The sequence below is a fragment of the Pleurodeles waltl genome, chromosome 4_1, assembly GCF_031143425.1.
Source record: "Pleurodeles waltl isolate 20211129_DDA chromosome 4_1, aPleWal1.hap1.20221129, whole genome shotgun sequence".
NCBI lineage: Eukaryota > Metazoa > Chordata > Amphibia > Caudata > Salamandridae > Pleurodeles > Pleurodeles waltl.
In genome coordinates this window covers 91,840,688-91,853,037 of record NC_090442.1, presented here as the reverse complement: position 1 = coordinate 91,853,037, position 12,350 = coordinate 91,840,688, and the positions used below count along the sequence as shown (strand labels likewise).

Below are 12,350 nucleotides of genomic sequence, written 5' to 3'. Positions count from 1 at the left end.
GAGCATCGTTGAACGGAAGCAACGGATCCGCAGAAGTCGAAGAAGGATGCAGGACCTCTGTTAAAATGTTTGTCTTAGCCTCCGCAGCAGGCAATGGAAGATCTAAAAAGTCTGCCGCCTTCCTAATCACTGTGTGAAAAGAAGCTGCCTCCTCTGTGAAGTCCCCCAGTGAAGACAAGTCCCATTCCGGAGAAGTGTCAAGCCCACTGGCCGAATCCAGCCCTTGCTAGTCTCTCAAGGGCTCCACAATCTCTCCTTCCTCCAACAACTGCCTTTGATACTCTTCCTTCTCTAGGAGTCTCAAGGCCTTTCTGCGTGACCTCAGTCGTGCCTCCAACCTCGGCGTCGACATAGAATTGGCCGACGTCAAAGACACAGGCTTCAATACCCGACGTGGAACAGGAGAAGGTGGTTGACTTTGGTCGAATTCATCACTCTGATCCGCCGCCGGCACGGATCCTAATGGTGCCGAGGATACTTGCGGTTCCACCATTGGTGCCGGCTGACGGGGTGATGAAATCTGAGCCATAGGCCTGGAAGGAGACGTCATGGAAACCACAGGGCCTCGAGGCGACGTCATCGGCGCCACTCCGACACCCTCAGCCGGATAGAATGGCATAAACGGCGCAGCCTTGTATGGAGCATGGGAGCCCAAAGAAAATGCCAACTGACCCGTGGGGCCATCCAGTGCACCAGCAGGGGCCATCGCATTGAACCTAGAGAGCATGGCATTCAAAAATGCTGCCAGATCCGCTCCCGGAGCCAGGAAGGCATGATACCGCTGATCTCACTGTTGCACTTGTGCTTGCTGAACATCGGACTCACAAGCAGCAGGTGAAAATCGAGGACTGTCCGGAGGTGCCACTACCTCGAAGACGGACTGCGCCGGAAAAGCGTCAGGGCTCTGAGGTTGTGGAGTCACTGTCGGACTCACCTCCCACGTAGCCGACGAGATGGAGACCTTGATCGGCTCCGAGCCGAACGACGCTGAGAGTCATGACGACGACGTTTCTTATGCTTTTTCAAAGAAGCATGGGAAGAGGATCTACGATGGCTCTTATGACCCTTCTTCATGGCCTCTCTTTCCTTCAAAGCCTTTGGATTAATGCTCTGGCAAGAAACACACTCCTCAACATCATGCTCAGAGCTCAGACACCAAAGACAACCGACATGCGACCCCGCACTCACAGCATGGCCTGAAACCGGACTTCCTAGGAGGAAACATTGTACAAAAAAGTCAAATAGCAACAAGATGGAACACCACCAAAAGAAGCAAGAGCTAGCAGAAAACCGTTAGCACCGATGGTACGGAAAAAAGGGAACTGACGTCAGCATGCCGGCGAGGACCTCTTATTGGCACGGTGACGTCAGACAGAGTTGCGTGGAGCAGTGCAATTGTGACGTCCTGGTCGACGTGGAGAGCTGGGAAGAAGATTTTCCATCGGATGCTGGCGCAAGGGTGAATTCATAGGGTGAGGAATCCACAGGTAGTTGTATCCATCAGAATGTACGTTACAGTCAGCCACAGGGAAGTCAGTCCACTGCCACACCACTGCAACAGGGGTCAGTTAGTTGGATAAACACATGGCAACAGCAACCACAAGTAAGGAAGCCAGACCAACAAGGACTAGGGCCACAATAGTGGCATGGAGGAGTAACTGTTTGGTAAAGTAATGCCTTCGCGCAAAGGCAAACCCAAATGCACAGTAAAACGTAATACCCCCAATGCAAAGCATCAATTTCACGCACACCTAAAAAAAAAAATCACTGTACCAAAACTCAGATGAAGGACCAACAAGACAACATTAGAGAGTCAAACTTTTACTTGCGTTTCGGGAAACTCAGAGCTGCTCTACGTGTTCGGTCAATCCTCTCTCGAGTCCGCCCTTCAGGGTGGCGGCTGAAGCCTAGGCCTCATTCTGCTGCACCAAGCATTGCATGGCACAGTGTCAGTAAAGAAAGGCTCTAGCTGGGTTCTTCATTATTTTGACATCTCCCAAAGTCCACAACAGGGATTGCCTTGACTAATATTTTAACAGGTTCCTTAAAGTCGTATAAAAACCAATCCAACTGTTTGACAGTCAACGGTAAGCGAAACCTCTTTGCAACTCTTTCAATGAAATTATGAAATCTTCCAATGTCATCCGGTGGAGAATCCGCCAGTTGTTGTGCCGGCCGAGATGAAATTAGGTAATTAACCCTTTCATTTAATTTAAAAGCTATAGGAGATGGTTTTCAAGCTCATATAGCGGCAGACTTCATATAACCCCTGGGCATGATTAACACTATGCCCGAATTAAAATTATAAAAGAATTTAAGAATCATTTAGCAGCCTCAGAATATTTTAATGAAATATAAACTGAAAGGTCACATATCACCACAAGTGTGACTTATTTCCCACAAAAATGAGGTGAAAAAAACATGGACTATTCTGCTATACCACATGGAGGAAATCCAATTTAGCCAACCTCCTATTTACCCCAAACTTATTACAATTGTAGGGCATATTGTAGTATGCAGTGTGAGACGTCTGCTACTGGTGTACGGTGCATTCTTGAAGGAGTGCAGAACATGCATTTACTGACCTGCAGATAGCGTGGATGAGCAAGTACAGTGCCACAGCCTTCCATTTCACATCGCACATACTGGATAGGAGGTTTCTTTCTACAATCAGAAAAGGCAATTAAGATGATTTGCACATTTAAATAGTTGCCAAAACTAATTATATCTGTAAACAGTTAATCATCCATAAACGTGTTACAAGTATAATCAGTGGCTTAGCATTAGTAGCCTAACCTAACAATTAAGTGAAGAAAAAGATCAGACATCAGATTAATGTCCAAATCAATATTCCTTCATTGACAGAGCACAAGCATGATATATTCTGCAATGATTTTGTAGTAACTATTAGATCAGTGTTTACTGTCCTCTATTCTAAAGAAAATAAAAGGGCATCAATTCTACATGTGCCATCACAAGCAGAATAAGGAATAGTATTTCTTGTAATCCTGGTTCTACACTAAAGGTGCCTCCTTTGAATTCACATCCATTAGAATCTCTTATATTGCAGTATCACAGAAGGAACAGTTCTTTACTTGTAATGCCCAGTTTTCTTACAGAAAAAAAAATTCATCTGCCTGTAAAAACAGCAAATATTAGCCAATTCACTTTATTTACTTTCAAAACTGAAAAACAATTTTTAAATATATGCATGTCAACGGAAAACTGTGCGACAAGCAACACTCTTTCTCTAACCTATGTGAAATTAAACAAAGGGCAAGATAACTAGAACAATGTAGCTCAAAAGGCTGCAGTTATGCCAAGCTCAAAACTGATGTAGCTCCAAGCCCTCCAGTATACCATCATGTCTTTTAGGTAGCAGTTACTGTCGTACTATTTTTAGCCACAGAACACTAATTTATAGCTTCCTGTATCACTTCAACTGAGGAGGAGGATGGTTTGCTTATTATGTGAATGTACAATTCCTTGAAAGAGAAGTACAATTACAGGTAAGAGCCCATTCACTCTCAGGGGATTTACATTGTGCAAGAGGAAAACAGTAATGAAAAATACCCAAAAAGATATCTCATGGAGGCACGACCACCTTCGGCATCTGTTCCTGAACATGAATTGAGACAATAGGGTCTCATAAGGTATGAACATACCTTTCCGTGGCTAATTTACAGATCTCTACCATGGAAACACCTCTTAATATTGTAGCCATGTCTGCTTTACCTCTGGTTGAGTTTGTCTTTAGTTTGCTAGATAATGTGTTTTTTATTTTTTGTAGCATACTAGGAGGCAGAGGACTATTCACTTGATTTGAGACTGTTTAGGAGTGGCTTGTGTGTAAACGACCATGGGTTACAAATAACTGCTCAAATTATCTTATCTCTTGTTTTGCCAAGATAAAATGTAAGACCACTTCTGATATCCAATGTGTGGCTAGCTCTCTCTGGCTTGAAAATACAGCCCCATCCCTAGCCTCTGCAGCTGCCCAAATGTGAGTACCCAGGAAGACTAGTCTGGATGACTAACAAAATGCCTCAAAGTTAACCCGGTCTTCCATCCGTACTTCAGTTTATCTGTCTTCTCCCTCAAAGCTATAGGAATGCAGACACTGCACTTCCACTGTCTGGAAAGCTACCCTGATCTTCATCTTGTCCCATACTAAAAACACAAGCATCCAAATGGATCCCACTTTGCCCGAGAAAGCTTTTTCACATAAATATGTGGTGGAGAAAGGAAGTAAAACCATAAGGGCCTCATCTCTCCATAGCCCGTCACATGTAATTTATTTGTTCTACAGTACCTCTCAAACCAGTGTTGGGTGTCGGAGCACTTTACAGGTCACTACAAGGTGTAGGATTCACATGTATCCACACTGGTAGGCATTTTCTAAGAGTGATGGCCTGGAGAAGCAGACTCAGGATCCAGACACAACACAGTGGTAAGTGTTGACTTTAATAATAAGAATATATTTCTTATTAAGTAAAACCTTTTTTTAGCAGCATATGGAAAAGGAAAGACTGTGGGGAAAAAACAACTTTCTAATATGGGCAATGCATTTTGCATGCAGTCCTTAAAGTTGCTGGATGTACAAGGAATGTTGCAGTGCTTTTAAAACTGCTGCACAAATTAAGTAATAAATATTTTCCTTTGGTACAAGATCTCCAGCAAAGAGGCCCCTTTAAGGGTCCCGTCAAGACAGTGCAGTGCTGGTCTGACGTGGAGCAAGCCCAATGATGAAATATGAGAGCCCCTGCTTCTGAATTTACATGTACCTGAGACACCTGACGTTTTTTGTGTTTTTCTTTCTTTAATTTTGTTCCTTCATTTGGTACAGTGTACCTCACTTTATATATAAACAAGCACATGTTTGTCAGAGGTCCCAGCTGGAGAAGTGCCTTCCTTCCAGCCCAGACTGCGGACCCCCTGGGAATGTGTCACGGACCACTGGGGATCCGCGGACCAAAGGATGGGAACCACTACACTGAGCAATTAAGAATACATTTGCAAAATGTCCTCTGAATCACACGATAGTATGCATAATTCCTAATTCAGAGCTGTACAAATAACCAATATGTCTAAACTGAGTATTTAAGGCACATTTAACAAATACCTAGGTGCCCTTCTTCCTCCTTTTATTCATGACATTTTATCTTATGATTGATGCATGGTTATTCCTACCCTGTAACCATCTGCAGATTCACATGTGCGGCATACTACTGCCACCTAGTTTTGGGTTTGGAAAAAGGATAGATGAATATTCTCAGGGATTGCAGAATCTTTCTTCACCCATTTATAATGAATATGAGTATTTCGAATTACTCCAAAATAGAGTTTGAGAATAGACCAAGAGTTTGGATTTATTCCCAAAGGATACATATTTCGATTTCTTCTATGGTCCCCCCCCACCCCCCAAACACACAAAAAAAAACCAGTCTTCTTCCCAATCTTGCAGTCAGTGACTCATGTCAGCATCTTCCATGACCGAAGTTGTTCTAAAGCTCTTTCTTTCTGTTCATCTAGTCTGCAGCTGCAGTTCTTGATTCAAAGATAACAGTTAACATAGAGGTCCTGTTTTTGTCGGTGGAAAATAAAATCTGAACATAGTGACTATGTACTGGTGCACTGCTGGCCTATGGCAGATGTCATAGTGAGTGGACTGCACAGTATGCAAGCCTACAATAGGTTCATGGTGCAAAATCTATTCTACAATGATATTCTCACAGCTATGTAGGACTAGAGAGAAGACAATTCCATTATTTTGGAAACTGCGCTTCTTATGTCTGTCACAGGCAATAGCTTCCGCCTCCGTCCAGTAAGGAAATACATGGTATGGAGCAAGAGATGAGTGCATATCTGGGGTTCTGCAGACTAACCTTCTTTTGGGCAGCCGAGGGGTTTTGTCATCTTTGCGCCGCCGACCTCTTCTGTTATGAGAATGAGGAGAAAGACAAGTGGGATAAGTGATGTGAGCAAGCATCAACATTACAGTACACTCACCCACAGCATTTTGGAACTATTAAGTAGAAGCACAACATATGAAATAAGGTAAAAGAGTAGACAAACTACTGATAATTACTCACTTTCTGGGAAGATCCTCTACTTCTCTCAGTGCATTTTCCTCCTCTTTTACTTCTATCTCTACTTTGATTTCCTTTTCATCTTTCCCTTTCCCGAATTTCCGCCGGGGTTTGGGAGGATCCCTGCAGGCACACAGACATGCCTCAATCAACACATGAGGTCAAGTGAATATATGAACATAAATGCATTACGATCCATACTCTAGGCAATCAGGTGGTAGGAAATATCACCCCATATTCCTCACATCTTGCCCACATTTGCAGGTTCCAATGTAATGCAAACCTCTCAAGTAAACTTAAGATGGTTGTGAGAAAACAATCCTGTCTGGGCTATTTATTGCTTTATATTCTGTTAGTTGTAGGCTTTCATTTTAAATGGAAAAAGCTAAAACAACAAAGTCAGAGATGGATGCACTCGTGCATGATATCGATAGCAATTTAGGATACCCACTTTCGCCATTTAATCAAGGCTGGACAGAATAGAAGGGATATGAAATTTAAAGTTATCTGCACAAAAAAAGGAACAGGCTTTACAATTGCAGCCACAGGTGGTGGTTGTTCTATAATTTCTTTGCATACAATCTTCAATGTAAACTGTTTTTTATTGAGGCGAGGCATATTAATGTCAATAGATATATGGATTCAGCATTTTTATCATCATGTGATTAGCAATCACATCATATTAGTGTGTTCAAGAGAAACATGGACAAAAGCAATTAAGAATGAAAAGCAAGAAAGAAAAAAAGCATGAAAAAGTGAGGTGAATAACAAACTCAAAGAGTTGAGAAATTTTAACTAAAATATTGTATGGAGGACTCCTCCAGCACAAGAAGTTTTGGTTTTAAAAGCTAAATGAAAATATGGGTTTTACTTGCTTCTTTTGAAGGGATTTAGTGCAAGGAAGATTATTAGATCCCTTAAGGTAAGTGGAAATATAACATTAAATGTTTTTTAAGAGCACTTCAAATACAGCAACAGGTATATTACTTACTCTATTGATGGTTGCACTCTTAACAATGCTTCCTACATCAGAGAGTTGGGGGGGTTATGATGTACAATTCAGTTTAGTTTTTTCACAATACTAAAGCAAACTGGAGTTCACCCATTCCTAGGCACTAGTACTGGTTTGAAACACCCAAGATTTCAAAACCGCATCTTGTGCCTCTTAATCCTGCACTCAACTCAGTCCCTAAAGTCCAACATTGGTGCACTCAGAAAGGGATTAGCTGCACTAGAGCCCCAACCTTTTCTGAAATGGTATGTTCTTAATTTATTTACAATATTTAGTTTGCATGCAGTTTTGAGCACAGCATTGCACTACAAATTCACTCCTTGTATTTCATCACATTCAAAGAAAAAATGTTCTGAAGGACACCCTATTCGAGATTCGTGGCTGAGTTTGTCCACCCTGGCCTTCAGGGAACTCACCAAGTGTTGAACCACCAGGGAAATGCCCTAATGTTGCAACCATGTCCAAGAACACAGGGCCTCTTGACACTGGGGCCACGACCCCACCCCACCCTGTCTGTTGCAGTACAACATGGCTGTGGTGTGGTCCATGAACACCTTCACCAGCCTCTCCTCGATGGAAAGTCTTCAAGGATAGGCAGATCGCCTGCAACTCCAGTAGACGGATATGGAGTCCAGATTACGCCGGAGACCTGAGTCTCTGATCTCCACCTCTCTCAGATGGCTTCCCCATCCCAGGAGTGACTCATCCGTCACTACCTTGAGATCTGGTTGGGGAAAGGGAGAGGGGCCTGCCGCTGACCCAATCGCAGTGCATCAACCATCACTACTGCAGATCTTTCACAGTTCCCTCCAAGATCTGGACTATGTCTGAGAGATTTCCCCGCTGCTGTGTCCATAGGCACTTCAGGTCCCACTGCATAGCCCACATATTCCCATGTGCGTATATCACAAGCACGATGCCATTAGTCCCAGCAGCCTCAGAGTCTGTCTCACCGAAATCGAGGATAGACTGAAACATCAGAATTATAGCCTAAATATCCTAGACTCCCTGCTCAGAAGGATAAGCCCGAAACTGCACTGTGTCCAGAACAGCTACGATGAAAGGTAGCGTCTGAGATAGAATCAGGTGTGACGTTGCCATGTTTATTGTGAACCCTAGCAAATGTAGGAGTTTGCCATAGTCTGGACATGGGAAATGACAGTCTAGAGCAGTGGTGTCCAAACTTTTTAATCAGCGACCGCCCCCCACCATTTGAAAAATAAAAATCATTGGGCCCCCCTCAGAATTTTTCACATTTATTTTATAAAGATGCCAATGTTTAAATATGTCTAGACCTATTTAAACATTGCAGTTAAGTACTGTTACCTTTTTAAAAATGCAATAACTTGCTTCTGCTTAAAACAAAGGCCTTTTATCTGTATAATGCTTCTTTTGGCTACAGTAAGACCCCCCCCCCCCCCCCCACCCCACTTGAGGTCCCCCAGTTTGAAGACCTCTGGTCTACAGTGAGCTCCCCTTCAACAGTCAGTCGTCAAGACAGGGGGAGACTGACACCCCTGGGATCACAGCAAACTGAAAATACTCATGGCCGACCTTGAACCACAGGTAGCGTCTGTGGGCAGGCAGGACAGGAATCTGAAAATATGCGATCTGCAACACGACCATCCAGTGTCCTGGGTCGAGGGCAGACAGAACCTGAACCAAGGTGAGCATTTTGAATTGATCCTTCTTAAGTAAGCAGTTGAGGGGCTGCAAGTCTAGGAGAGGACAAGGACCTCCATCCTTCATCAGCACCAGAAAGTAGCAGGAATAGCAACCACAACCTACTTTTGGTGTCACAAGCCCTTGGCCAAGAGAGCCATGACTTCCTTGTCGAGAGGAGAAAGATGATCCTCCGTCAGCCTGTCTTGAGGTGGTGGCAAGGAGCGGGGAGGAGTAGTCAGGAAGGGGAGGAAGTAGCCCTTTCAGACTATTTGCCCAATGTAATGGACGGTCAGTGGGACAGGTGATGACGTATTCTACCACCAACTAGGTGCTCCTTAATGATATAAGAGGAGGCTGGGAAGCATGCGCCGCACGGGGGCTGGGCAGGAACTGGCCAGTTGGTAGCCCCTCCCATAGGCACTAAAGGGGCGAAAAGCCGAATGGGGATGGCGCAGAGCAGAAGGTGAGACCATGGACTGGGCTGTAACCTGACTGTCCATTAAAATCTCCCAGGCGCTGAGCTCACTGTGTCTCTGAAGAGGCGGGGCCAATAAAAGGCATGTCCAAAGATGATGTGACATCCCCACCAAAAGCTAGTAGTACGTAGCTAGGCGTGGTGCCCAAGGGCCACCGTCAACAAGACCGGTTTGTCCAGCAAGTTGGTCATGCCAAGTCCACCTTGAATTGTAAACTTTGCTGCATCTCTCCCGTCTGCTACAGCTTGAAGTGCACGATCCGGGCCTCCTCCGGGACTGTAGGCAGCACTTGCATAACTGTATCCCCAGAGCCCTAAAAGGCTGCGGTGTTTAGACCGCAATGCCAGGCTGGCATAAGAAAACATTTTCTTCCAAGTGCCTCCAGCCTCTTGGATTCCCTATCGAGAGGAATGGTAGTAAACGTGACAGGACTGACATGGGAGGTGGAAGCCTGGACCACCAGACTCCAAGGGATGGGGTATTGCATCAGGAAACTTGGGTCCACTGGAGAGGGGCTGTGGAGACTGGCAATCGTCATCAACAGGAGCCCCTATGTTGGGATTTGGACCTGGTACCCAAAAGCACATCTGTGAGGGCTATGTTAAAAGAGAGGAGCGGTCCAGATGGGGAGACTCCCAGCTGAAGCACCCATGTCAAGACATTAGCCTTGACCGACACTGAGGGCAACTGGAGGTTGAGGACCTCTGCAGTCCACTGCATTATTATCGCAAAGGATGCTCCCCTCCTCTGTAGCCACAGTAGGGGGAGAAATCATGCCAGCCCCTAAGGAAGTACCCAGACCAAAGGCTTCACCCAGTTCCTCACACCACTTCATGTCACGTTCATAAGACGTGACTTCAGGATCAAGTGACCCCTCGCATTCCTTCCGGAAGCAAAGCCCATAGGACTAGGGCTCAGGATCCAATCTGAGAGGGAAGGCTCCTGATGATGCTGACATCCGTATCAAAGTTGGGGCTCAAAATGGAGATGGCGTTGGTGGTGGTGCTGGAAGCGTTGGCATCTAGAGTGGCACCAGGCAATTTTGAGGTGGCACGGCTGACGTCCGTCAAGATCCTGAAGTGGATCCAGAGGGCCCCTCTGGTGTTGTACCGTCAGCGTGGAACCAGCAGGGGGGCCCTACTGACCCCACGGGATCAGTAGGCACGCTGGAGGGGTCAGGCCGCCAAAATATGGGGCACATTGCGTCATAAAACTCTGTCTTGGGATGGGGTAGCTACAGCTCCAGGAAGTCGGCTTAGGCGCTGGCTCAACTGCTGAGCAAGGCCTAGAATACAGACTCTCCAACGTGTCATCGGCTGAGGAGAGGTCGAAGCAAGCTTCGACTTCTTATGTTTGGATCTAACCGATTGTCCAGAAGATTTTCGAATGAGCCAATGAGCTGACTCCGCGACCAATCCCGGGATCTTCCTCTCAACCAAGACCTCGACCAGTCGCCCAACGGGTCACCAATAGCTTAAGGGAGCACTCCATCAAAGCCTTCGGGTTCAGGGTGTGGCAGTCCGAGCACGACTTCGGGCCATGGTCATGACTGAAGCACCACAGGCAAACAAGGTGAGGGTCCATCACCAACATCAGCAGGTGACAGGCACAGCAGGGTTTGAAGCTGGACTTCCTCGATGACCTACTGCTACACCAGAGGGAAAACCTCAAAAAAGCTTTGTCTAAACACTGAAAAAAAGCTCAGTTAAAAAAGTGACTGAAAGGGTAGCTCTACTGGGATCTGCTCTGGCTGGAGCGGGGGGGGAAAAAAAAAAAAAAAAATGATGTCAGTGCACCTGGGTGGCATCCATATAGGTGCTATGGACGTTACATCCAGTGTGGACACACCATCTAATGGTGTGCAGGGGTACTGTTCAAGAAAAATCGTCCGGATCAGTCCCACACCTGGGAGAACTCTAGGGTAAGAAATCTGCAGCTAAAAGTCTCTAGCAGATAAAAAAAAAAAAAATATATATATATATATATATATATATATATATATATATATATATATATATACACACACACACACACACACACACACACACACACACACACACACACACACACACACACGCGAAACGTCCATGGCAGGGGGAAAAAACGGAAGACAGAGAAACTGGCAGAAATAAACAGGGACAGACAAGCCAGAGAAAGATAGGGAAAGATGGGGAGAGAGAGAGAGAAAGGGATTGCGACATCAAGGTGATGAATGAGAGCAAGAGGTAAAGAACGAGAGAATGCAATAGAGAAAGTGGTCCACGACATTGAAGAAGAGACGGGTGGAAAGATGGACTGACGGAAAGAGAAAAAAAAAAAACAGGACAGACAGAAGTCAAAGTTCGAGAGAGACCTTGAAAGGCAGAGACAACAGAAAGAGACGGAGTGATAAAAAGACAAAGACAGGGAGATCTAGATTAAGAGTCTGCAAGTGAAAGACAAGGAGAGACCGATACAGAGATAAAGAAAAGGAAACAAAGGCAGAGAGAATTATAAAAAGACAAAAAGAGACATGGAAATATGGCAAAAGAGAAAGAAAATCATTTAAATCATTAACTCCCCCAAGATCTGTGTAGTTTGGCTTTCAGTAATAATTCAGAGTATAACATTCAACAGAGCCACACTCTGGCATAGGATATGCAGAAAAGGACAAATTGTAACTGACAATTCAGAAATGCACCATAAAAGACAACATTCTATGAACATAACTTTATACACTTATCGTTGATAAGCTCCATAATATGGCTAAGTTTAAATATGCTACCTTTTGCTCTTGCACTTTTGGTCAATGTATAAAGAAAAGTGTGCCGGAAAATGCACAATTGTATCATATTTTTAAAAACTGTTCTCAGTGAAGAATCCCCTTAATTCCTGTTGGGACAGCTGTCATAGCTCACTATGTTCATACAGACAAATTGAGGATTTCCTCTCATCCCCCGCTATTTTCAAAGGCTGCCAGCCACAACTGTACCTCTTGCTTCCAATAGCTCCCTTGCTAGGACGCTGACCAGATCAACTCTTGGAAATTGGCTGTAAGACTGATTTTGTTGGGCTTAGTAAATCTGAACACTTGAAGGTCATCTACTGTAAACTGCACTGGCTTTCAGT

The 12,350-nt window shown here is 44.7% G+C and overlaps 1 protein-coding gene across 2 annotated transcripts in view; it reads right to left on the bottom strand.

Moving 5' to 3' along the window:
• The window catches only part of ZFP91 (ZFP91 zinc finger protein, atypical E3 ubiquitin ligase), a 132,589-nt gene that overhangs the window by 47,226 nt on the left and 73,013 nt on the right, over positions 1-12,350 (bottom strand). For both annotated transcript variants that reach the window (XM_069227826.1, XM_069227827.1), the window contains 3 exons: positions 6,093-6,212; positions 5,886-5,936; positions 2,586-2,664 (listed from right to left, as the gene is read on the bottom strand). In XM_069227826.1, the coding sequence (XP_069083927.1) occupies positions 2,586-2,664; positions 5,886-5,936; positions 6,093-6,212 (250 nt within the window). The remainder of the gene's footprint in view (positions 1-2,585; positions 2,665-5,885; positions 5,937-6,092; positions 6,213-12,350) is intronic.